The sequence below is a fragment of the Nannobrachium achirus genome (genome assembly GCF_963921795.1).
Source record: "Nannobrachium achirus genome assembly, chromosome: 21".
Classification (NCBI taxonomy): domain Eukaryota; kingdom Metazoa; phylum Chordata; class Actinopteri; order Myctophiformes; family Myctophidae; genus Nannobrachium; species Nannobrachium achirus.
Window position 1 is genome coordinate 29,421,180 of NC_137828.1, and position 26,526 is coordinate 29,447,705.

Genomic DNA, 26,526 nt, shown 5'->3' on the forward strand with positions numbered 1-26,526 from the left:
TATAAATGCGACAAATCTCTGTCTGTTTGTTTGTTTGTAATCCGCGTATCTCGAGAACCGTTCGTCCCACCGGCTTCAGATTCGGCACGCGCGTTCCCCGCCGCCGCGCGGAGTGCAGTGCCGGGCCTCGACCCGACCCGACTCGCGGTTTTCCGAAACCGGCGCGAAACGTTCGGAATCTCCTTATGCGGAGCTGATTGTTGACATCAGGCTGTTCCGGAGGAAATCGGCGCAAGCGCTGAGTCATTGTGACATCACTTCATAAAAGGCTCTGACATCACGTACGCCACATGAGTCAACACAAAATCTCTGTGAATGTGTATGTATGTATGTAATCCGCGTATCTCGAGAACCCTTCTTCCCACCGGCACGCGCGTTCTCCAGATATGGGCATAAAGTCTGACATCAGATTTTTCCGCAACCGGTACTGTGTGTGCAGAGATCTTCATATATGGGCATAAGTGGACAAAGACAAACAGATGGTCAAAACGGGTCCTATGACAACAGGTATATTGGGGTTTGCATTAAAGGGTGGGGCATTCATGGGGTTTGCATTAAAGGGTGGGGCATTCATTCCCTATTTCAAATTCGGCACGTGCGTTCCCCACCGCAGCAGGTAGTGCAGTGCTCGGCCTCGACCCGACCCGATACACGATTTTCTGGAACCAGCACGAAAGGTTCGGATTCTGATGTCTGACATCAGGATTTTCCGGAACTGGCACTGTGTCTGCATAGATCTCCATATATGGGCATAAAATGGATGCAGACAGACAAATACAGATATCTCCATATATGGGCATAAATGGACACAGGCAAACAGATGGTCAAAGATCTCCATATATGGGCATAAAGTGGACGCAGACAGACAGATACAGATATCTCCATATATGGGCATAAATGGACACAGGCAAACAGATGGTCAAAACGGGTCCTATGACAACAGGTATAATGGGGTTTGCATTAAGTTTGTCTCCTCCTCTATCTGTTTGTCTGTGTCCCTTTATTCCCATTATGGAGATCTCTGTATCTGTCTGTGCCTCCGACTGTGTTGCAGACACAGTGCCGGTTCCCCCTTTAATGCAAACCCCATTATACCTGTTGTCATAGGACCCGTTTTGACCATCTGTTTGAAAAAGCGACAGAAATCTCATATATGGGCATAAAATGGACGCAGATAAACAGATATCTCCATATATGGCATATATGGGCATACAATGGATGCAGAATCACAAAGATCTCCATATACGGGCATAAAAGGGACACAGACAGACAGATACAGAGATCTCCATATATGGGCATAAAATGGACGCAGATAGACAGATATCTCCATATATGGGCATATATGGGCATAAAATGGACCCAGAACTATAACTGCAGTGATCTCCATATATGGACATAAAATGGACACCGACAGACAGACAGATACAGATATCTCCATATATGGGCATAAATGGACACAGGCAGACAAATGGTCAAAACGGGTCCTATGAAAACAGGTATAATGGGGTTTGCATTAAAGGGCGGGGCATTCATTCCCTATTTACATTGTTCCGAGTTGGCCAGGTCGCCGACTAGAAGTAGCTTCTAGTAGTATCAATAGCAACATCAACATAGCAACAATAAAAAGCATGTTTTCTGCTTTCAGATCTCCCTCTATTTTCTTCTCTCTCTCCCTTTCTCTCTGACTCATCTCTGTTGGCAGAGGTCACCCTCATCCACTTTGCAGACAGTCTTATTGATTGACTTGCCAGTCACCTCCTGCCTTCTCTCTTTCTTTTCTTTTTTGTCTCTCTCTCTCTCTCTCTCTCTCTCTCTCTCTCTCTTTCTAAAACACGCCTACAGTACAGCACCTGATCTACATACCAACTAATACTACTGTTCCTGTCATTGTAGATTTTATCGACAGGCATACAACTCCCAGAATGCCTTGGCATGACATTGCCTCAGTGGTTCATGGGAAGGCGGCGCGGGATGTGGCCAGACACTTCATCCAGCGCTGGAACTTCACCAAGGTCAGGACTCGGGGGTCAAACCCTGTTTTTTTTTTTTCAAACAGTGAACTAAGATTCAAAATGGATGAGCCATAGATCTAGACGAAAAGTGTTTCACTATATGCTGCTATTTGGTATGTTTTAGACCAGGGGTTCTCAAAAAATGTTCTAGCACCATATTATGAGGGATTCTTTTTGGCGATGGATCTAAATGGCGCACTTATTTGTACCACCCCCCATAAGCATTTAGCCAGAATATGTTGCTAGAAGTACTTCAACAAACATTGCATCAAGAATTTTGTGATCTAACTCTCGATAACTGGTCGGAGCCGGCTGGTAATGTTACATCGCCTCGTAAACGTAACACCGCAAGGGTACATATGGAACCAAAATAATCCTAGGAAATGGTTTGAGAACCGCTGTTTTAGACCGTTTCCTACTGCATCTGCTGTTCACATTGTTGTCAGAGGTTTTATGATCATTGTAGTTGATTAGAAATAACTGATGAAGTTGCAAAGGTGTTTTCAATTAATGCAGTTACTGTGCTATAGGGTGAAGGGCCTTCCAATTAGGCTATGTATAATGAACAAGGCATTCTGGTTCTCGCAGAGAATATCAGGATCACAGATTAGGAGGTTGAATCATTTTTGTCAGTAATTCACGTCAGTAATTTACTCTTAACACAGAAATAATGAGAATGGTTGTGTCATCGAGTAGAATGACATTACACTTGAAATGCGTTTTAGTGAGGTAGACTGCAAAATGAACAATGTAAGTCAGGGGTCTTCAACGTGTTCAGGCCAAGGACCCCTTAGTTGAGAGAGAGATGAAGCAGGGACCCCCACAACCTGTTCATAGATTCCATATAGTTTCATTGTTTGACAGCACAATCATCAGTGTATTTTGGATTCATGTCAATTTGTGTTTTCAGATATTTAACCACTTGAACCGTCAATACTTAATAAACTTGACCTTTCACTCTGTACTTGGTCTGCTCTTTTTCCCCTGTACACCAAACCTCTTTGCCGAAAATAGCCGAACAACAAGCACACAACGTTGTGAGCTTGTAGATCTGCTATTTTTGGGCAAAGTTCTCAAAATATGGACACTAGGGTTCAAGTGGTTAATATAAACAAGGAGACAAAGATTTGGAGGACCCCCTGTAGTAACTCTGAGGACCCTGTAGGGGTCCCCGGACCCCCTGTTGAAGACCCCTGCTTTAAGTATTTGACCATCCTGTGTTCTGTGACTGTCTTCTCACCACCAGATCATGAAACCCAAGTACCGCTCTCTGTCCTATCCCTACCTGCTGCCTAAGTCCCACACCACCGCTGGAGAGCTGCCATACCTGGTCCCCAACTGTACGCAAGCCAAAGTCCAGGTATGATGAGCACTGTACAACGCAGCAATAGTACTCAATAATACCAACACAACCCAATAGTGCAGGGCCAAAACAATAATTGTCCATTTGTCAGTGCAAATGAAAACAAGAAAGGGAGACACAGCAAGACGCCACAATTAAGTGGACCCTCCCTGGAAAAGTCCTTAGAGGTCAGAGTCAGTATAACTTTTGTTCCAGTTGAGTTAGGTAACAGTTGTCCTAGGTTAATGTTGGCCCAGGGTGATTAGACCTCGGCATGAAGCTGGGGGGTCTTTGTCGGTAATTAACTCATTTCCCGCGATCCCCGTCGAAACCGGAGATTTCCCGCTGTACCTCTCTGCGATGCCCGAGGAGCCCGAATATTTAATTAGCTTTAATCATTATGAAACGATTAAAAGTATGGTCGCTGTATATAGCCGCTTCGGAGACTTTAGGCCCGCCCCCTAACTGTATCCGGTCGTATTTCCTGTTTAGACCGGATCTAGGTTTCCATATCCGGTCTGAAAGCTAATCATAGCTCCCGGCCCATATGTTTTCCTTGTAAACAAAGGAAGGAGCTGCACGGCCATAGAATGTTTTTTTTTCACACGTTTTTCTTTTTTTTTTTTGTAGCTGTTTGATTCCTTTACCCACCTGGCATATGATCCGCGCACCAGAGATTCCGTTAGGCCGGCTGGGAAAATGCCTCTTAGGCTATTTTATCATTTAATCTTATTATTCACATAATTATTTGTCTAAAGCAGTAAAGCTACAACCATTAAAACCTATCATAATTTTTAATTTGTATCATGTTCTGTGAGTGACGACAGCGGAGCTCACTGCTGCTGCTGCTTCATGCTGCGCTGTGCGCATTAGATCAGTCTATATTCGTCGTACGATGGTTACGCGCATTGAAAATATCAGAGCTTCAAGCTCACAACAAGTCAGCAACGTGCGGCGCTGTGAGCTTGTATGTCTGCTATTTTAGATACGCAGGACGGCCATACATCACGTTTCACCACTGACAATTCCAGCAGCTTGTCCAAATCAGCGCTATACAGCGTGTGTTTAGTGTTATGATCCGAACAGAACTGGGGTTCTTCCGAGGTAATCTAGACCAAGCTGGACCCAGTAGACGATAATAAAAAAGGGACCCGAACTCTGTGGAATCACATGGATTATACAAGCACGCAAATGACTTTCTGATCGCATGGATGTGATGCCACTGTGGTGGTCAAAGCAACAGACTAACAGAGGCAAGTCAACCTTCCTCCTTGCGCCATCATAACATAACATTAACAAAACAAAACGGTAGGTTCCGTACGGAACCATTGTTTACTTAGATATGGAAGGATGACCTCCCACTTGGGTAATGACGCCCCCTGGCGATCATTCAGAGAAACTACTTCAGCTCCCGTACTAACGTAGGTAGGAAGGGCCTGTCACTCAAACCGGAGTGACCCGCCTCCAGGCTATATAAGCCCCCGGAGGCGGAAGTAACATCCTCTTAATACCACTCTCTGCCACATTCAGTGAAACAGAGGGGCATTACGTGGGAGGTCATCCTTCCATATCTAAGTAAACAATGGTTCCGTACGGAACCTACCGTTTACTGTCAATATTCCAGGATGACCTCCCACTTGGGATTCTTAAACTCCCCTCTAAGCCACAACCTACTCTCAAACCCCCACACACCCCTCATACGGGTGAGCACAGCCCAAACGGGCGTGACCCATCACCCAGAAGGTCCCAGGCCCACCGGACCTGGGTGTGAAGGCATGAGAAAATAAGGAGAGACCCTGACAGACCGAAGTCCGCCTCATTCAACTAAATGAAAAGGACAAGTCCGCCTTATAAGTAAGACACACTATATAAGGAAAACACAGGGTCCCCCCAAAATACCCCAGGTGGCTACATGCCCACCTGTGGGAGGGGAAGATCCGACTCCTCTATGACGTAGAGGAGGCAACTGCACCCAGAACCGAATGCGCTAGCGAAGAGGATTCGATATCCAGGTGATAGTAGGCTGCAAAGGTAGAAGGCGAAGACCAATTCGCCGAAACACAAATCTCCTGAACGGAGACTCCCTTTGCCAGTGCCCACGAAGTAGCCACACCTCTAGTGCTATGGGCTTTAAGTGCCGCCGGCACTTCCACACCCGCACTAGAGTAAGCCAGCCTAATAGCATCCACAATCCACCTCGAAAGAGTGGGTCTAGACACCGGCTTTCTGACAAGAACATTGCCCATTTCCACGAAGAGCTGAGAAGAAGCTCTAGAACCAGCAGTCCTGTCACAGTAGGCCTTCAATGCCCTGACAGGACAAAGGCAATTCAGCCGTTCATCCTCCACCGAGACAAACGGAGGAGGATGAAAAGCCAGAAGAACAACAGGCTCCTTAGGAACCACCATGTTCTTAGGAACAAACTTAAGATGAGGCTTGAGCAACACCTTGAGATCATTGTTCATAAACTGCATGCACTCCGCAGACACCGAGAGAGCTTGCAGGTCACCAACTCTTTTAGCCGTGGCCAAAGCCAGCAAAAGAGCCGTCTTGAAACTCAAAAGTTTCAAAGGCATCCCTACAAGCGGCTCAAAGGGAGCCCGACATAGGCCCCCTAGAACCACCTGCAGATCCCAAACTGGGAACAAAGACCTAGTCACCGGCCTCAAACGTTCAACTCCTTGCATGAACTTGATGACCTCCGGGACTTTAGAAGGTGCCTTGCCCGCCACCCCCAGGTGACAGGCATTAATAGCCGCCAAATACCCCCTAAGGGTAGAAAATGCCAGACCACTTTTCAAGCGGTTCTGCATAAATTCCAGAATTTCCTGGGCTGACGCCACATGAGCCACCACAGGTGGAACACGCGACTCACACCAGTCCTCAAAGGCATTCCACCTTCCATCATAAGACGCCCTCGTAGAGGGCGCCTTAGCACTCTGAATGGTAGCAACCACTTCAGAAGAAAAACCGGCTGCCAGCAGGTTTAACCTTTCACGTGCCAAACCCACAGGTCTAGGACCTGCAGGTCTTGGTGGAAGATCTCCCCCCTGGCCTGACTCAACAGGTCCCTGCACTGAGGCAGCTGCCAACCCGGTTCGCAAAGGAGAGGGGCGATCGCCGATCTCCACGTGCCCTTGTAGGGAGCCACCAGGAGCATCTCCAGACCGAACCTCCTGACTCTCTCCAGAGTGGGTCGGATTAAGTCGAAGGGGGGAAACGCGTACAGTAGACCTCTCGGCCACGTGTGCGCTAAGGCGTCCCACCCCAAGGGAGGACTGCCCTTCACCGCGAAGAACAACGGACACTTCGTATTCTCCGCTGACGCAAACAGGTCCGCCACTGGCTGACCGAACTTGCGAAAAATCTGGCTCGCCACCCTGGGGTGGAGAGACCAATCCTCGTAGCGAGGACCTCCCCTGGACAGGAGATCTGCTCCGCTGTTGAGGAGACCTGGGACGTGTAAGGCCCTGATCGACTTGAGGCGCGACAAGCACCAAACCGTCAATTCTCGAGCCAGACGGTCCAGTGGCAACGACGACAGGCCCCCCTGTTTGTTGACATAAAACATGGCCGTCGTATTGTCTGTCCTGACCAGGACGTGACAATGCAAAATCCAAGGCTCGAAATGCTTGAGCGCCAGGAGTATAGCCATCAACTCCAAATAGTTGATGTGACGACCCCTCATCTCCAGAGGCCAAAGCCCCTGCGCTGTGCGCCCCTCGAAAGTGGCTCCCCATCCACTGAGACTGGCGTCTGTCGTGATCGACTTGCGGGAAACCACCTCGCCAATCGAGACTCCGCTGGTGAGGAACCCCTCCACCAGCCACGGAGACAGGGCGATCGCGCAGGAAGGGGAAACCGTAACCTTCTTGTACTTCAAGGAGGGCGGGATCCCGAGGGATAACATCCATCTTTGAAAAGGTCTCATATGAAACCTGCCCAAACGCAACAGATGTACTGCGGAAGCCATCATTCCCGTCAGTACCATGCAACTCCTGTAAGTGACCTCCTGGCCCACTTGAAAGGAGTCGAGACATTCCCGAAACCTGTCCACCCTCTCCTCTGAGAGACGGGCCGACATGTCGGATGAGTCCAGAAGGACCCCAATGAATGTAAGACGACTTGCTGGAGTCAGCATGCTCTTGCCGTGGTTGACTATGAAACCTAAGGCCTTCAGGTGAGCCAAAACCACTTGTGTGTGACGCGCCACTTCGTGGGCGGAGCTCGCTGAAATCATCCAATCGTCGATGTACGTCGCCAACCTGACGCCCTGCTGTCTCAGCGGGGCGATGGCTGCTTCGGTCACTTTCACGAAAACCCTCGGGCTCAGTGACAGACCGAAAGGGAGTACTGTATACTCGTACAGGCGACCCTCGAAGGCGAACCGTAGGAATTTCCTGTGTGGGGGATAAATCTGGACGTGCTGATAAGCATCCTTCAGATCCACTGAACAGTGGAAATCCCCTTGCCTGACCGACCGTAACATGGTGGGTACAGTTAGCATCCTGAAAACGTATTTCTTCAGGTACACGTTTAGTGCCTTTAGGTCCAGGATGGGACGTAGCCCCCCCCCCTTTTTGGGCACCAGGAAATAACGGCTCCAAAATCCCATGCGGGATTGGGTCCTGTCCAGCTCCACTATAGCACCCTTGCTTAGCAATGAGCTGATCTCTTCTCTCAAAAGACTTGCTTTTAAACCACGCGCCCTGGTATGAATAACCCTGCTCGAAAGCGGGGGTATGTCTGCGAACTGTAACCTGTAACCCCTGGTTATCGTTCGAAATACCCAATGGCTCGGGTTGCATAACTTCCACTGGCGCGCGCAGCGTGCTAGCGTGTTTTGAGCGAGAGAAACCCCACCACTGTGCTTCCGTGACGGCGGAGCTTTTTTGGCGGCCGGACCGGAAGTGGGGAACCTGCGTATCCGTATCCGGAACGACCGGATGCGGAGCGCAAGGGTTCAATAGGCCGCATGGCGGAAACACCTTCTGGTTGTACCGCTTGACTAGCGGAGCTATTTTGCGGCGGGACCGGAAGTGGGGAACCTGCGTATCCGTATCCGGAACACCCGGATGCGGAGCGCAGGGGTTCAATAGGCCGCAAGGCGGGAACACCTTCTGATTGTACCGCTTGACTAGCGGAGCTTTTTTGCGGCCGGACCGGAAGCGGGGAGCTAGCGAATCCGTATCCGGTGAAACCGGAAGCGTTCGGTTTTCGCTCGATAGAGCGACAGGAAGAGCAAAGCGATTCGACTGATAAACAGACTCGCCCACAACTAAAGCATTCTCCCCTGACAGGAGAGGAACTTTTACGTTTAATACCTGCTCTAAGGCCTTTATGCTTGTCCCTTGACCCGGGCTCATAGTAGGCCGACAGAATTTCTGACTCAAGGTTAAATTCATAGCATCGCTCACGCGAGGGAAAATCCACTCGCGCGCATGAGGAACCATATAATTGTTTGACGTTAACATTACTGGTTGCTGATAAAACCTGTGACTGATTAAAGAGTCCTGACGGGACTCCATCATTCTTACAGGAGGCATGCATAAAGGAGTCATATTGTCGACGCGAGGGATATCCCACTCGCGCGCTTGAGGAACCACATAATTGTTTGACATTAACATTACTGGTTGCCGATAAAACCTGTGATTGATTATCGAGTCCTGACAGGACTTCATCATTACTACAGGAGGCATGCACGATGGGGTCGTCTGTGCTAGTGCGAGAGAGTTGGACAGAGACAGACTTTGCTCTTTCAACATATTTATTGTCGACACAGGAGGCATCAAATTCCACACTTTCATTTCCCCGACACGGGGTACAGAAAAACGCCCTCGTTTGGGGGGAGGGGGACCGAGAGACACCTCGGACCCCCGCCCCAGCACAATCCCCCTCTTCCGAGTGTCATTTGCGCTGTCCCCTACCGCGGCCACCGCGGTAGGAAGACTGCTGCCTGCCATCCTTGGACGGGCGGCGCGGCTGAGCGCGCTCGGGAACCACAACCTTGCTGCGGGGCCTGTCAGGCGCCCTGGCTGCAGATGCTCCCCTGGAGGAAGACGAGTGCTTCTTAAAAGAAGCAGAGCGGCCCCTTTCCTTGACGCGGGAGGAGCGGGACGCCCTCCTAGCTTGCTGCGGTTCTTCCTGTGGCACTGTGGTGGACTCGACGATGTCCTTAGCCGCCTTGAAGAAGGTAACTCTACCCTGCAGCAGCTCCAAGCCCCCACCCATGAGGGTGGTGGGACTGTTCTCCATGTTAATGAGAGACTTTACATCTCCCCGCGAGGACCTAGAGGCTTCTCGCCCACGTCCCTCTTAGGCTCGAGGTCGACATAGTCGAGCCAGCGGGCTCTCTCAGACTGGAGGTTGTAGTCCATGGACCTGCCCATCCACTTAACCGCATGCCAATTGACCTTCAGCATGATGTCAAATAAAGTGTTCAGTTCAGCTGTGTGCTCCCCCGTGGGCAGACCTTTGACCAGGTCCTTGGTGGAAGCGAGCAAGAGCTGGATTAGATTCAGGTCCTTAGCGGCCAGAGCAGCGGACCGGTAGGCGTTACGAGCCCTGTCCGACTGCAGCTTGTCCTCCAGGACAGTGAACCCCGGCGGGTTGGTGCCGACGGGGCCGACAAACGGCCCGTTTTTAGCCGTGCCTACATCCTTGTACTGGGGTCTGACGGAACCCAGAAAAGATTGTGCCAACAGGTGGTCCAGGTTAGGGCAGGTGGACATGCCTGCCTCCGCACCGCCCACCAAATCCAACACAGAAAAAGGCAGCTTCCTGGGGTCTTTGTGTGTCTTCCATGAGGAATGGAGGGCCTTGGTGAAACCTTTCACCAGCGGCAGCCTGGAGAGGACATACGGGGCGGGAACCGAAGGCTCCTGCCCGGGCATTTCGTCATCATCCTCGGCCTCTTCAGAGGGGAGAGGAGGTGGCAACTCCTCTCCAACTCTGGCAAGAGCTCTCATGTAGACCGTGAGATGATCCAGCATTTCTGCTGCAGAATCGACGTCCTCTGCTCCCGCTTCACCCGCTTGACTGGCGGGTGGAGGGGCAGTGGTGCCTGAGGAGGACTGGGAGCTCCCTGCGGCGTCCAGTTGACGTGCTGGAGCCGCAGGGGCATTACCTTTCACTGTGACCGTGAGTCGAGAACCATCGTCCTCGACGGAGTCCTCCTCCTCCTCGGCCGTGTATCCAGAGTATTCAGAACCAGAACCCTCGCTCTGACAGGAGCTCAGGTCCGACTCTCGCCTGAAAGTCTGGACTGTTTTGGTGATGCTCACGTCGAGGGGAACGTCCCCGACGGTCACATCCGAGCGTTTCTTTTTGGGCACCGCGCCCGAAGGGGAAAAGGCTACCGGAGGGATGTTAGCCTTCTTGGTCGCCTTCTTAGCGGCGACTTCACCAGACCCGCCAGCTCCAGTGACAGTGGAGCTAGCTGCGGTCGGTTGCGCGGCAGGCGGTGTCTCATGTAGCACGGCGCCATCTTGACTTGGAATGGCGCGCTGTTTGCCAAACGGATCTCCGGAAGGCAGCGCCGCACCTTGACCAACGGTGCGGGCCGCCTGGGGAAGGAAAGACTGGGCTGTGGGGTTGAGAGCAGTGGACCCACCTGGTGGAGCGCAGGCCCCGAGGCCTGCCCTGGCTAGGTAGAACCGGTGTACCAGTACATCGTGGTCGTAGGCCACGCAGAAGTCACAGAAAGGTCCTGCTCTCCCCTGAGGACTCAGTGCAGAGAAGGCGTGTGCAACGCCCATGCAGCCGACACAGAGAGGGTGAAGATCCTGTCCGTCGATGAGTCCTGGACAGCCTGGACATTGCCTCGGCAGGAAGGCCAGAGGATCCATGGCGAAGCACTGTAGATAGAGTTAACCAGAAGCAGACGAGCTAACAAGCTAACGGCTAAGGCTAGGCCACGCTTGATTCGGGCAGGGCCTGAACAAGCGGTAAGCAGTGTAGCTAACGTTAACAAATAGCAGACGAGCTAACAAGCTAACGGCTAATGCTATGCCACGCTTGCTTCGGCGGAGGCCTGAACAAGCAGTAATAATCCTTTGTTATAGAAGGAAATAACCGTCGTTTTAGGACGGGACAAGAATAAGTATTCTTAAGTACGGGTTAATTCAACACTCGCCGGTGGGCGACTCCAATGCCACCGCTTTAGGCTAATGCGCGAAGAATAATAATACAAAGGCTGAGTTTCAACTTATCTGAATGTGATATCGCAGAGAGTGAAAAGAGGATGTTACTTCCGCCTCCGGGGGCTTATATAGCCTGGAGGCGGGTCACTCCGGTTTGAGTGACAGGCCCTTCCTACCTACGTTAGTACGGGAGCTGAAGTAGTTTCTCTGAATGATCGCCAGGGGGCGTCATTACCCAAGTGGGAGGTCATCCTGGAATATTGACAGTAAACAAAGGTTGTATGTTTGCATATTAAGGTTTAATGAGACGTGAAGCCAAAATCATATACTATTAATGTATTAATTTGTAGGCCACTGTGTGGCAGGGCACGCAAATGGTTCGCTTGAGTTGCGTCCACTTTAACCTATTCACTTCTTTTTTGGCAAGCGATCTAGGCCTACATTACATAAGTAGATAGTTAGGCTATTATTTCGTTAACTCAGGAAAATATTGCAATTGCATCTGTAATAAAGAGGAGCCCAGCGCTAACATAAAATTGTGTAATTATCAGTTGGGTGCACCATGCACACGCACATACAGTATCTCATCTGCAAACACGTATGTGACGTTCATTATAATATGGCCGATAAATTAATTGATTGGCCGGTAAAATATAATCCTGCCGGCCAACGTGGCCGGCCCCAAAAATGCCTAGCGGAAACCCTGCCGCGCACATATCGTCTGCTATGTGCGCGAACGTGTCCACGTGTTACCATAGCGCACAGCTGGCCGTTTCCAATGTTTTCTTATGTAACACTGGCGGATACAGCAGGGGTAACAGCCTGGCAACGGATTTGTCTATTCCAATGGATTTTTTTTTTTATTCGAAAGCTGTCATCTTCTCTACCGGTCTACTACATGAGTCGCGCACAGATCATGCACTATGCGTGCACGTGCCCACGTTAAAAGGCAAGGACAATTTGGCAGCTGCTTAGTACAGCTATGTTTAAAATGGATGCATTTATGCCTGGCCAGGTGCATCCAGTGCAACACGGCCAGCTTGGGGAAGTGTTGATCAAATGTGAATCAATTTTCTGTTATTACGTTGTCCTTTTCTTTTCTTTTTTACAAACCTTTTTCAGGTGTACTGTAAGCTGTAAATTACATTGATGTTTGCCGTGGCCAACATGGCAGCCATGTAAACAAGCACGCAAGCAACACAGACTGATACGAACCAGGTGGTCTAGAGTCTTTGATTAGACAGCGTTCTATTATTGAGTTCAGCGGTCATTATTGAAAAATGACAGATAATAAATGTATTGAATGTGGCCAACACACATGCAGGTTGGCATACATGTACAAACTTACGTAAAAAAGTGCCCTAAAGGTCCGTACACACCGGCGAATTAGCGAAGCGTCGCGAATAAGCGAACCAAAAAGGCGAAGTATTCACGATTCACCTTTTTCCATACACACCAAAAAGCGAATATGCGTATAATATTCGCATAATTCACCTAAAAACAGGGGGTGATATCTGCCTGTGGCGCTACAGGAGAAAGGAGAAGAAAGGAGAGAGTATAGGTCTTCACCGGCGCACACAACCATCACATCTCAGCTCCGGGGGGAATAGTACACTCACCAGCACACAGACTGGCAGCTCGCAACAGCAGTGGTGTAAAGTAACTAAAAGTACATTTACTTGAGTAGCCTGTACTTGTAGGTATTTGTACTTGAGTCCAATTTCCTGTAATTTCCTTCTATTCCAGTGCTCCACTATACATTTCAGATCCTATTGTATTTAATACCCAGTGATTTATTTTAAAACATTAGTCTACATACATACATAACATAAACCATGCTTTTACCAGTAAGACATTCCAGTACTTTTTCCAAGCAGTCACACAGACGAGAGACACGGACACAGAGAAAGAAACACGGTTCCCCTCGGCCTCAATGCAAAGGGAAGGTATCCCTTCCATGCTCTCTCTCTCTCTCTCTTTAAATAGGATAGAGTGAGCTTGCTTTGATACAGAGAGAGAGAGAGGAGTTCACCAGCGAATTCGACACAAGGGCGAATAAAAAAAATAAAACGGACGCCTTTTCACTTTTTTCGAAATTCGCTTTTGGTGTGGAAGCTTCCATTGACTTTATAAGGTTTTTTTTTTTAAAAGTGAATTATACGCTAATTCGCTATTCGCTAATTCATCACCCCCGGTGTGTACGGACCTTAACTCATCTGGTGCCGATCCCGAACTAGTTCGGCTTTATTTCAATCCAATACAATCTTTTTTTTATTAATTCACTTACCCCGAGCTGCTTGTAGAGTCGTGGGTGGTCCTGGCTCGCTAGCCGCTAGCCAGCTAGCCGTTCTACTCTGTCCGACGATATATTCCATTAAAAATGGTTTAAAATACATTTTTGAGCTCCCCAATGTTCACCCGATGTTCGGCGCCGCTTCCGATGAGTACACGAGTGTGCCGATCCCGAAGTAGTTCGGCTTTATTTAATTAAATGAATAAAATGATAAGAGGCCTTCTGAAGCCTGGCTTGATTTTTGTAGCTACTAGCCGAAAGCTAACAACGTCCCGGCCGGCCGTAATTTGCGAACGCAATCGCCAATCTCCGCCTAATCCAATGAAAGACCGCATCTTTAAAGGCTTATATCTCTTTTTTGTGTTTTAGGATAGCGGCGCGAGGTTTATTTACGGCGAAATCACCCAAAAATGATCTTTTAGATGACAAAATGGGAATAGCCATTCTGTTAGCATCTTCATCCGGGACATTTCCATGCCGTGCAGGAACGTGAGCACGTCAGGTCCTGGAAGCTGAAGTCCTGGAAGCTAAAGCGCTCGCCTATGAGAGATGCGCTGGCATTCTTTGGCCCCTAGAGGGCGCTGGCACGCAAAGAGTTAAGAGTGCAATCATTTTTCATTCTCTCTCTCTCTCTCTCTCTCTCTCTCTCTCTCTCTCTCTCTAGATCCTGCGTTCATCATGTGATTGGTCAGCAGGTATAAAGTACCACGAGGAGTCTATCCACAACGCCTACGTTGATGTAATCAAAAACAGCCAGCACTTCATCTACATAGAGGTAACTACCGCTACACGCTAGCACTGCACTTTCTAGACGTTCTAAAATCAAATGTTTTAAGTGTCATATTTCACTTTTAGTATTTGTTTGTATTATTACAACTCTTAGTTTGAGATTAAGACTTTAATTTAACTTTTAAGACCCACATCTGTTATAAAGAATTTAACAAACGGTAGCCCACCACCAATAATAGGGAATTTAAGTCGGGACAGTTTTCAGGGCAGCTCCGCTAGGCAGAAGTAAAGCTGCTATGACGCAATCGCCGTAGCAGTCAATGGGAACCATGGGAACTCTTTGGTTCCCATGGTGACGCGTCTATGCAGCACCTGTTCGTGACGTTTTCGTCACTAAGTGGAAAGGTAGTTTCTGCCGGACTAGGATGAGCTGCGACAGCAAGCAGGTTTATCTATCGAGCAATGATCCATTTCCGGTTACTGGAGTGGACTGCCGTAGCCGTCCTTGCTTAAATTCCCATTTAGGCCTAGAATTATTGAATGCTTTAACCAGTGAAAAATAGCAGATATACAAGCTCACAGCGCGGCACCGAGTGCCGCGCTGCGAGCCTGTAGATCTGCTATTTTTTTAAAAGTCGTGAAAATGTGTGCAAATCTTTGAATATATGTATTTTCAAAGCAAACGTTTGTAACTAAAAATTTTGCTTCTGGGTGGTCCCTGGAACTAGATATTTTGAGATGGGGGTCCGTGGCCAAATAAATATCATTTTGGGGGTCCTTCACATGAAAAGGTTTGAGCACCACTGACATAGTAGTCTCTCAAGAACAGACTAACTGAGCTCCAGTTAAGTGAAAAGGACCTTTTCTTTGACGATGGCTGGCCAGATTGCTGACATAGAAACATAGGGTTTTTCCAAAAAATCTTAGAAGGATTCAAAAGACACTTATAGAATCGGGTCAAAATTCTAATTTTCACGATTTTTCAAAAATAGCAGATCTACAAGCTCGCAGCGCGGCACTCGGTGCCGCGCTGTGAGCTTGTATATCTGCTATTTTTTTATATTTAAAGCATAAAATATTGCGTCATAATGTGTTCAGGCCTAAATGGGTTAAATTCCCTATTACAAATAGCAGTGGAGACGTATTTTTTGTTGATTGAAAGAAAGACTAAACATTATTAGACAACAGATAAACCATATTTTAATTTAATTTAATTTGCTGTACTTTACGGTTGTAATATCCTTGTTTATGTTAATGTTTGTAAACATTAGACTAGAGCAAATCAGATTGATTTATGATGGGATATGTATCGGGCTAACAATTTTACCAGTCAATCTATTTTGGTCTATAAAGTCCAATTTATACAGTATATTTAAAAATAAAAACTGTACCTTTAATCAATTATTATTGTAATAGCATTTACTAATTAAAACACAATATTTTAGTTTCCTCAAGGATGTGACAGCTACCTCGGTATGGGTCATTAAACTGACATATGTTTTCCTCTTTCAGAATCAGTTTTTCATCAGCTGTTCAGACAACAGACACGTCTTCAACAAGATAGGAGACACTATAGCCGAACGCATCATCAGAGCATTCAGGTACAACACGCACACTCTGTAAATGTACAGCGTTGTCAAAGAACTGCACTGTACACTCTGCCTTATCGTTTAATGATTTGTGAGGAACACACACACACACACACACACACACACACACACACACACACACACACACACACAAAGCTTTGACATTGATGGATGCATTCCTGTTCGATCCAGAATGTTTGCGAAATGACTAATATTTTCTCAAGTTGTAAAGTCATCTGGCAAGGTTTGTTTGACTTGGACGTGTACGAGAGCTATTAGAATATCAGACTTTTTGAGGCAAACACTCTGTCTCTCTCTGTTTCTCTATCCACTTGTCTCTCACTCTCTTGTTCCGTTGTCAAGGGGCTTATCAGATGAAAGTGTGTAAACAGAGACATATATTGACTTAAGGATGGATAAGATGGACTAAAGCAAGCACACATACTCAGAAACACACGCACGCACGCACGCGCGCGCACACACACACACATAGTGGTCACACCCAAGAACCACTCTGCACAAGAATATACACTCATTCTAGTATATATGTCACAGTTTTTTTTAGTTTCAGTGAAATTGAGAACAGGAGCGCTCGTCGTGCGGCGCGGGGCGGAACAAGCCGTCTCTTTGATCCACAACAACGACAACGTAGCGTCGGCAGGAATGATAGCGCCTCACCCCACGGAGGTTAGGGTTAGGGTTAGGGTTAGGGTTAGGCATAGTTTTACAGAGGTTAAGGTTAGGGTTAGGGTTAGAGTTAGGCATAGTAAGCTAATGGCTAAACACAGCTGAGCTAGGCTAGAAGATAAACAACGAAAGAGGTGTCGCAAACGAGTGAATGGCTGTTGTCGCCATCTCATGGTGAATACGCAGAATTACACAGGTGCGCTGATAAGAGACTATCAAGGTGAATTCAGGCTTTTGCAAATCCCGCCCCATTCTGCCCTGTTACTATGGTGGGACATTTGACCCTGGGCAGATTGTTTTTATAGTGGCAGTGAATGGGATTTTTTTATTTTGTCATAGCCTCATTACAGCTATATAAAGTACCAAAGGAAAAACATCTAGGTGATATTAATAAAAAGGGAAGACAAAGGTACTTACATTGCAAAACAGGGGGTTTCCCTGAAAATACATGTTTTAATTTGTTTAATCCCAGTGGGACAGAATCATCCATTGCAGATTCTTTTATAGTGGAAGTGGATGGGATTTTTTTATTTTTTCATAGCCTCATTACAGCTATATAAAGTACCAAAAAAAACACATCTACGTGATATTAATAAAAAGGGAAGAAAAAGGTACAGTAATTACATAGCAAAACAGTAGTTTTCCCCCGAAAATATATGTTTTAATTAGTTTAATCCTCTGGATCAGAGAGAGAATAGAAATAGAAAGAGAAAGCGCATTGCATCTTGGGTAGGAAGAGGAGAGCCAGATTATAGTTCTCCTCACATAATAATATGTACCCAATCGTAACTCTTAGACCATTGATAAGGTCCATGTGAACTAGTTTGTTGAAGCTTATTCATTATGATGAGCGAGATCGCTATCACCGCCCGCGGTACTGGACGAACGCTGTGTCGCGCAGAGCGGACAGTTGTTGAAAGCCTGAAGCAACATTCTCCACTGCACAAACTCCACCCCCGATAGCAAAAAGTGAATGGTTTTTTTCTGGTTGGCCAGTCAGGGAGTCTCAGGGACCAATCAGAAGGCTGACAAACGGTGAATTGATCCAGGTGGTGTTAGGGGTGTGTGGTGAACGACAAAACGAGCGCTCTTACCCCAATCTCACTGTACTGAGTTACCCAAACTGACTGAAACATATACAGGCCTCTGCACGCGTGTGCATGCACACACACACACACACACACACACACACACACACACACACACACACACACACTCAACGTGCCTGAAAATTAAGGCCCGGCCCTAACTGGACACACACACACACACACACACATACACACACACACACACACACATACACACACACACACACACACACACACACACACACACACACACACACACACACACACACACACACACACACACACACATTCAGTTAATTCAGTTAATTCAGTTAATTCAGTGTTATTGTATCCATTTGCATCTATGCAAGTGTACAGTTGTTGAGTCAATAACTCAACAACTAAACATGTCATTACATTGTAACCAGTGCACTAACCACCTCATGGAACACGTGTCTGCAGGGAGGGGAAGAAGTACCGTGTGTACGTGGTGACTCCTTTACTGCCTGGCTTTGAGGGGAACATCAACACAGGAGGAGGCAGCGCCATCCAGGCCGTCATGCATTTCAACTACAGGTGTGTGTGTGCGTGCGGGTGCCATGTGCGCGTGTGTTTAATGTAAAACAAATCGGCCACTGTTTTTAATGTAAAATTTGACGATGGGTTCCCAGATTGATCTAAAACTGCTCAAGGTCCACCTGCTATTGCAATGAGTTTGTGTTCCAAGTTAAAAGGAAGAAGATTTAACTGCACTGTTTACCTAGTATATATAGCAGCTCTTTACTGAGGGGTGTGTGTGTGTGCTTTTGTGTCAACATTCGGTTAATTTTCAACCCTCTCAGTGAATACACACACATACAGAGGCTTGCATTGTTATGAATGGCAGTTCAGTCGTACATACCGTAGCACATAGAGGATTATATCTGTTACAGTCAAATACACTTCAGTATGACTGTCATGATTTAGCAATAGACTAAAATCATTGTTGGTGATAAAAATAAAATTGATTAAATATTGATTGATGACTTAATTAATTAAATAATGTTAATTTTTGTGTGTGTCTCTTCGTAGGACTATGATCAGAGGGGACTGCTCCATCATATCCCAGTTGAAGAGAGAAAGTGAGTTACAGAGTAGTCTACTGTACTTTAGAGAAGCTGGTGACCAAAGTGTCATCGTTTCAAAAAAATCAAACCTCGGTTCGAAGTGGAGCGGTGAATCTGTGAATCTGTGAATCTGTGTGTGTGTGTGTGTGTGTGTGTGTGTGTGTGTGTGTGTGTGTGTGTGTGTGTGTGTGTGTTTGTGCCTGCACAACAGCGCCCCTCCTTTAACTTGTGTGGCCACTCAAGGTATTGCCAGGCTACAGACATACCCAGCCAGCCAGCCAGCCAGCCAGCCAGCCACATAGCCAGCCAGCCAGCCACAGACATACCTGTCTATTGGGAGCGCTTTCACCGCTCCAAAAACCTACATTATGGTCCGGTGAATGAGGCTCATGTGGGCCTGTACACCCATGGTGCTCAGTAGCCAGCAGTAGCAGATTGGGTTCTAATTGTCAGATTCCAAGTTTTAAGAGAATGAACCCGGGCGTTATTAGTCATCAAAGAGCTCATGAGTTCAGCAAATCAGCCGTGGGTAAATAAAGGTTTAAACAGATCCTTTTTTTTTCTGTGTGGCTGCTGGTTGACACATTGATGCTGATAGCCACTTTGTTTTCTGAGCCATGGCCTTGTCCGCGAAAATGTCTGATTTAGGTCTACTAAGAACGGCCCAAAATGGCACAGAGAGCGATTGGATCCGGTCCTAAGCGGAGCCGAATTAAATTGGATCAGATCATAAAATGGAGCCTGGGAAAATGGACCTGGCCGGGACTTCAGACCTGTACTATGCTTATTTTCACCATTAGGCCTACTTTGAGACTGGTCGACATCTCTCTCTACTCCAGCACTGAGCCCACCTCCCGAGTAACAGCGGAGGGCTGCGGTTGCGTCATGAACACGTGCGTGCGTGCGTGCGTGCGTGCGTGCGTGCGTGAGTGCGTGCGTGCGTGCGTGAGTGCGTGCGTGCGTGGACCCCCCAGAAGCAACATTTGAGTTACAAACATTCACTTTGAAAATACATATATTCAAAGATTTGCACACATTTTCACGACTTTTTCAAAAATAGCAGATCTACAAGCTCGCAGCGCGGCACTCGGTGCCGCGCTGTGAGCTTGTATATCTGCTATTTTTCACTGGTTAAAGCATTCAATAAATTCTAGGCCTAAATGGGTTCATGTAAAATGTGACGATGGGTTCCCAGATTGATCTAAAACTGCTCGAGGTGCGTGCTCAGCGCTCACTGAGCTGTTTCATACACCTCCAGTAGAACAGACACATGGTTTGTAGAATGTAATTATAAACCTGACGCCACAACGTGGTGAATTATAACTAGGCGTATTTATAACAATCTATCTAGCCTACTTATATTATAAAACATTTAGCTATAAACTGCAAAACCTATTCGCTTAGTGTTTCCATTGCCCTTTTGCGCATTTAGTTTTTTCGATTAAGCCCCAAAAATCAATCGAATTTTCAGGTGTTTCCATTCAAAGATTTATGCGCAAAAGCCAAAATGGGTATAAAAAAGGCTTTATGAAAACGCAGCTTGTGTCTCCTACGACCTACGCTGTCTCCCTCTCAGCTTTCCTGCCGCCTGTTTCTCCCTCACTGTGTCCCACTCGGGTTTCCTACTGTCTTTTATGTGTGTGTCCACTTTTCTTTCACCATCCTAAAAAATAACATAGCCCAAACACACATGAAAGCACCCATATAGAATAACCGCTGAGCACCACCAAGAACCATTACAGCTGGACTGGTTTAGAGTTACGCAGTGGACTGTAGCTCCCTCTGTCATTGGTGGTGTGGTCTGCTCGATGCAATCTCAGCAGGGAGGCGCCGTGGTTGGAATGGTTTGGAATGTCCCGTCACTGATGGGCCACAGGTTAAATTCTGGCAAATGGACTCCTATTCCATTACTGCCAGCACACGCTGTGCAGGTGGAAGAGCTTTCATGGCCCAAAAGTTAAACTGAAAATGATCAAATTGAAATTCAATGTTCAACGGAGAGACATGCACACTGAGATTCTGTGAATTTCTAGATAAGATAAGACAACCCCACCTCTCTCTCCAGGGGCGTCGCACCAAATTCTAGATTCACTGTGGCCCCCCCATGAATGTTCTTCATAGCTTAGTAACCCATAGTTAACCCATTTAGACTGGGAACGCATTATTATGCATTATTTTGTGCTTTAACTATTGAAAAATAGCAGATATACAAGCTCACAGGGTGGCACCAAGTGCCGCGCTGCGAGCTTGTAGATGTGCTATTTTTTGGAAAAATCGTGAACATTTGTTCAAGTCTTCAAATCCTTCTATGTTTTTTTTTGAGAGGAGATGGACGACAACCTTCACGCGGTCTCCTCTGTGAGTAGCAAGGTCAGGGTGAGAGACCCGCTTGCGAAACCAATGTCGCCAACTAATCATCCAAACAACACCTGGAAGAAGTGAGAGCCAAAGTGACATCTAGGGTCTCACTTATCCGCCGCCTCGCTGGCACAACCTGGGGTGCCTCTGCCAGGACACTATCTCTACGCAAGCCCTGGTGTTCTCTGCTGCAGAATACTGTGCCCCAGTCTGGAGTAGGAGCCCACATGTGAAGAAGGTTGATCCTGTCATCAATAATGCCCTTCGGATCATAACTGGCTGCCTGAAACCCACCCCTGTGTCCTACCTGCCAGTCCTAGCGGGAATTCCCCCAGCCAGCCTAAGACGAGAGGCCGCTACCCTCACACTCGCAAGGAAAGCCCAAAAACATGACTGGCATATCCTGCATGAAACAACAACAAAGGCAGTGCCCCCAAGCAGACTGAAGTCCCGCCACCCATACAACAGGACAGCTCAAGGCATGCTTGGTTCCATTCCTGAGGACATGTCTGCAAGAACATGGCTGGCAACTGCTTGGAAGCGGGAATGGGAGTTGGCTCAACTTGGCTGAGCCCACACGTATGCACCATCACATCCGAGACCCGGGAGATGGAGTCGAAGGAGAACACCTACCACGCCGGCAGTGGACCCTGCTGAACCGCCTTCGCACTGGGGTTGGCCGCTTCAAAACACGCATGAAGAAGTGGGGCCTGGCAGACAGCGCAGTATGCGAGTGTGGAGAACCCGAGCAGACTGCAGAGCATATAATCACCACCTGTCCTCTGTACAGACCTCCTTCAGAGGCTGGCCTCTTCCAAGTGGGACCAGAGACGAGAGCGTGGCTTTCCAACACTGAGCTGGACATATGACGAAGATACACGAAAGAAGAAGAATGTTTTTTTTTTAAAACCTATGTTTCTTTGTCAGTGGTGCTCAAACTTTTTTATGTGAAGGACCCCCAAAATGATATGTATTTGGCCACTCACCCCCATCTCAAAATGAATAGTTCCAGGGACCCCCCAGAAGTGAAATTTGAGTTACAAATGTTCACTTAAAAAAATACATACAGTATATTCAAAGATTAGCACACATGTTCACGACTTTTCAAAAATAGCAGATCTACAAGCTCGCAGTGCCGCGCTGTGAGCTTGTATATCTGCTATTTTTCAATAGCTAAAGTATAAAATAATTAAGGCCCCTCCGCCTTGGGCCCAAGTAACTCAGACCCACTCTCCCCACTTGTGACGCCCCTGACCCCACCTCTCTCTCTCTCTCTCTCTCAGTGGGAGAACAGTGGATGTACTACATCTCCATTGCCGGGCTGAGAACCCATGCTGAGCTGGAGGGGAAGCTGGTGACGGAGCTCATCTACGTCCACAGCAAGATGCTCATCGCCGACGACAACACCGTCATCATCGGTACGTAACGTGGGCCATCTGTTGTAAGATGTAGGGGTGTAACAGTTAATCGAACAAAAGGATATACGGTGATCAGTTGTGAAGAAAATATAGATTTTAATCAAATAATTTAGTTGGGGTTGGGGGGTGTTTCCTCTCCTTTTTCCTTTTTTAAATTCATTTGTAAAGGTTTTCAAAAAATAGCAAAAATTACAGCTCTACGAGATTTGTAGATCAGCAATGTTTGCTATTTTTGCATGACATCTTTGTATGACAAAGTACAAAACAGGGCTTAAGCGGGGCTTAAACACAAAAAAGTAAGAGATAGAATAATTGATAGTTGTAGCGCCTTGCATGGTATATGGTTAATGGACTGCATTTATATAGCACTTTTCTCCATAGCACTTTACAATGTACTTCACATTCACCCATTCAGACACCGATGGTGGAGGACACCTAGTCTGGCTTAGCCCGACTGATATACTAATGCAGCTAAATAACTGCAGTATAGATCCCCACCTTGTTTTAACACGGTTGGATTGTGTCTAGTTGAGCTAGGCTAGAGGAAACCATGCAAGGCACCAACCTTCTCCATTCCATATGCAAACTTATGATGAGAAAACAAATCCCATACTGCCCTCTTGTGGTTGGTACTGGTACTATTTCAAAACAGTGGGTTGTACATGCTGCTGCTGGAAACAGAGTGACAGTTCAAAAGACTAAATTAGTCCGCACAAGCATTGTTGTGTTTTGTTTTGTTTACTTTAAAACACAGAAAGAATCACATGGACGGTACAAGGTTTGGTCAGGTGGTAGTGGTACTCTCTTTACTCTCTCTAAACCATACATGGGCAACTGGCGGCCCGGGGGCCACATGCGGCCCCCACCTTCACTTAATGCGGCCCGCAGGTTAATACCAGAATACTGATATATTATTGATTTCAGCTATTCCAATTCCAAACATGACCTGTTTTAATTCCGTCAGTCTATATTAGTAGCTTAATGACTAGTATACAAGTAGGTCGGGAGTGGCTTATTGTCGGTATCAGCCGGTAACACGCGGGAGTCTGTCCCCGTTACAATGCGCTAGACCCCTGGGAGATGGACTGCTGAGGTGGAGCGCCACACCTACCATCAGCTCCCAGTACTTGCCGCATGACTTGCCAAGCCGTGCTACTCATACGCTGAGTTGGCGGTGCCCGGAATCGAACCCATGACCTTGCGGTACAAAGGCGAGAGCTCTACCGACTGAGCTACCCGGGCAGTATTAAAAAAAAAGTGTTATGTCCAATGTATTTGTATTTAGGTTCATAAAGTTGAGTATATAACTAAATTAGTTTGAAATTAAATCAAAATGTTACATTTCATGATTCCAATTAAGAAATAACAAAAAATAATTCAGGATTCCAATTCAAAAGGAGCTAAAATAGCCGATCTACTGCGATGCGTTTTGAGCTTGTAGATCTGCTATTTTTGCTTCTTTTGTATGAGATACTAGAATGACAAAGTAGGACGTAGCAATATGCAATGTGGCCCTCTGGAGTGAAGGTGGAAATATAGCGGCCCTCGCCATCATCAAAGTTGCCCACCTCTGCTCTAAACCATCTCATCTCTAGAGCTCCAGCAGTAACAAACCTACGCCTTCTACTTAATATGCTGATACAATCACATATGAAGGACCCCCTCTAAAGTGTATGCATTGGTCCTGGGACGCAGTTATTTATTATTTATTTAAATCCCACCCAGTGCAATTAGCTCATTCATTGAATTTAGATTCACCAGACGTATAGGTAGGCGGAGGGAGTACAATCAACGTCTGGCTACGCGAGACTGTTTGCTCGCGCTATAACTTTCTATCTTTGAGTCCTTATCTTTTTAATTTTCTTATCTTTTTGTTCCCTGACTGGCTATTTTCTTATCGGATGTGTTTTACCTTATCCGCTCTTGTGCTTTTATGACTGCTGTAAACTGCCATGGCGACTGAATTTCACTGGTGGGATCAATAAAGGCCTCCTATCTACAGTATCTGTCTCATCTCCACACACGCAGTAAAACGGCCTATTCTCTTTATCGCGACATCAGGTTCTGCCAACATCAATGACAGGAGCATGCTGGGAAAGCGAGACAGCGAGGTGGCGGTGATCGTGGAAGACTCTGAGAGCGTTGCGTCGGTGATGGACGGGGAGGCGTATCGGGCCGGTCCCTACGCACTGCAGCTACGCCTGGAATGCTTCAAGTACGTCCCGTCTCTACTAGCCTGGAAACCATTGCAAAAAAAGATATTGCCCTAGGGAGATTTAGTCTGGCACCGCTCAGTTGTGACTGGATTTCACTCCCTTCGAAGTAGTAAGGGACCAATCAGGGCCCCGTATGCAAATTCTTGTCAGAACCTGTCTATAGGTCGGTGAGACATGATCTTTGACACGATCTAAATCTCTCAAAAGAATAGCAGGGAGACAAAATACAACCACCCCAATTGTATAAGTTATATTGTATTAACATACTCTATAATACAGATTGGACACGCTCCTTTTGTTGCCTTTTTAGAGCAAGTTTATTGATCATTCAATCGATTGTGTTCTAGCTCGGGTCAGTACTTACGTTCATATTTATCGCTGTCACAATAAAAGCTCATACTTAAGGTTTTAAAGAAAATAAATATATATTAATATTATACTACCAGTAAGACTCCCTAATCGGGAGATAAGCGACCGTAGGTGGCTTATCTCCACAAATAGGGCAAAAAATTGTTTTTCCAAAATCTTCCTGATCCATGTTGATGACATGAGTGTAGACATGCTGTGTAGTGATATTCGTGATTTTAGGGCAAAAACTGTAGGAGCAGTGTCCAAAAATGTGTTTTAAAAATCGGCCTGAAGGTGGCGCTAAAATCGTAGTGTTTTGCCATTTATTTGGGACCCCACTTGCCATATTGTCCCGGGCCACAGGTTAGAAATCTCTGTCCTAGGGCTCGTTTGTTTTTGTTCAAAGAAGACTAGACATTTTATATGAACTGATGCCACTGCTTAAACGACTGCTTACATCTTTAAACCTGAGAGGACAGAGAGATACAGGAGGAAGTGCCTGTAAGGCTGTATTGATTACAAGTCACTCAAGATAAAAGCCTCAGCTAAGCGTCAGCTGTAAATGCAAAGTGTGTGTGTGTGTGTGTGTGTGTGTGTGTGTGTGTGTGTGTGTGTGTGTGTGTGTGTGTGTGTGTGTGTGTGTGTGTGTGTGTGTGTGTGTGTGTGTGTGTGTGTGTGTGTGTGTGTGTGTGTGTGTGTGTGTGTGGGCTTGCAATACGATCTTTGTGGGGGCCCACAGGTGCCCACAAAGATAGTACAATCGGAGAAAAAGACCTTGTGGGGACACATTTTAGTGTCCCACATGGCAAGGGTTAGGTTTAGGGGTTAGGTTAAGGGTTAGGGGTGTGTGTGTGTGTGTGTGTGTGTGTGTGTGTGTGTGTGTGTGTGTGTGTGTGTGTGTGTGTGTGTGTGTGTGTGTGTGTGTGTGTGTGTGTGTGTGTGTGTGTGTGTGTGTGTGTGTGTGTGTGTGTGTGTGCGCGCGCGTGCGTGATGCACGCGTGTGCGTGTCATGCAATTTCCTGCAATTAAATATTCAGCAATAAGAAACTATACAAAATTAAGAAACACTTTTAATTCCTTTTGATGTGAGTTTTTATACTTTTTACCTTATCATCCACCTCTCTCTCCCCTCCATATGTCTTCCCCTTTCCCTCTATCCCCCTCTTTCTCTTTACCTCTCCCCCTCTCTCTCTTTCTCCATTTCTTTCTCCCCTCTCTGT

At 46.9% G+C, this 26,526-nt stretch overlaps 1 protein-coding gene across 1 annotated transcript in view; it reads left to right on the forward strand.

Moving 5' to 3' along the window:
• pld1b (phospholipase D1b) overlaps positions 1 to 26,526 on the forward strand; it is an 81,497-nt gene that overhangs the window by 52,282 nt on the left and 2,689 nt on the right. The window contains exons 17-24 of the mRNA XM_080751607.1: positions 1,894 to 2,012; positions 3,259 to 3,372; positions 14,453 to 14,563; positions 16,030 to 16,118; positions 18,323 to 18,436; positions 18,932 to 18,981; positions 22,608 to 22,742; positions 24,804 to 24,957. Of these exons, the coding sequence (XP_080607733.1) occupies positions 1,894 to 2,012; positions 3,259 to 3,372; positions 14,453 to 14,563; positions 16,030 to 16,118; positions 18,323 to 18,436; positions 18,932 to 18,981; positions 22,608 to 22,742; positions 24,804 to 24,957 (886 nt within the window). The remainder of the gene's footprint in view (positions 1 to 1,893; positions 2,013 to 3,258; positions 3,373 to 14,452; positions 14,564 to 16,029; positions 16,119 to 18,322; positions 18,437 to 18,931; positions 18,982 to 22,607; positions 22,743 to 24,803; positions 24,958 to 26,526) is intronic.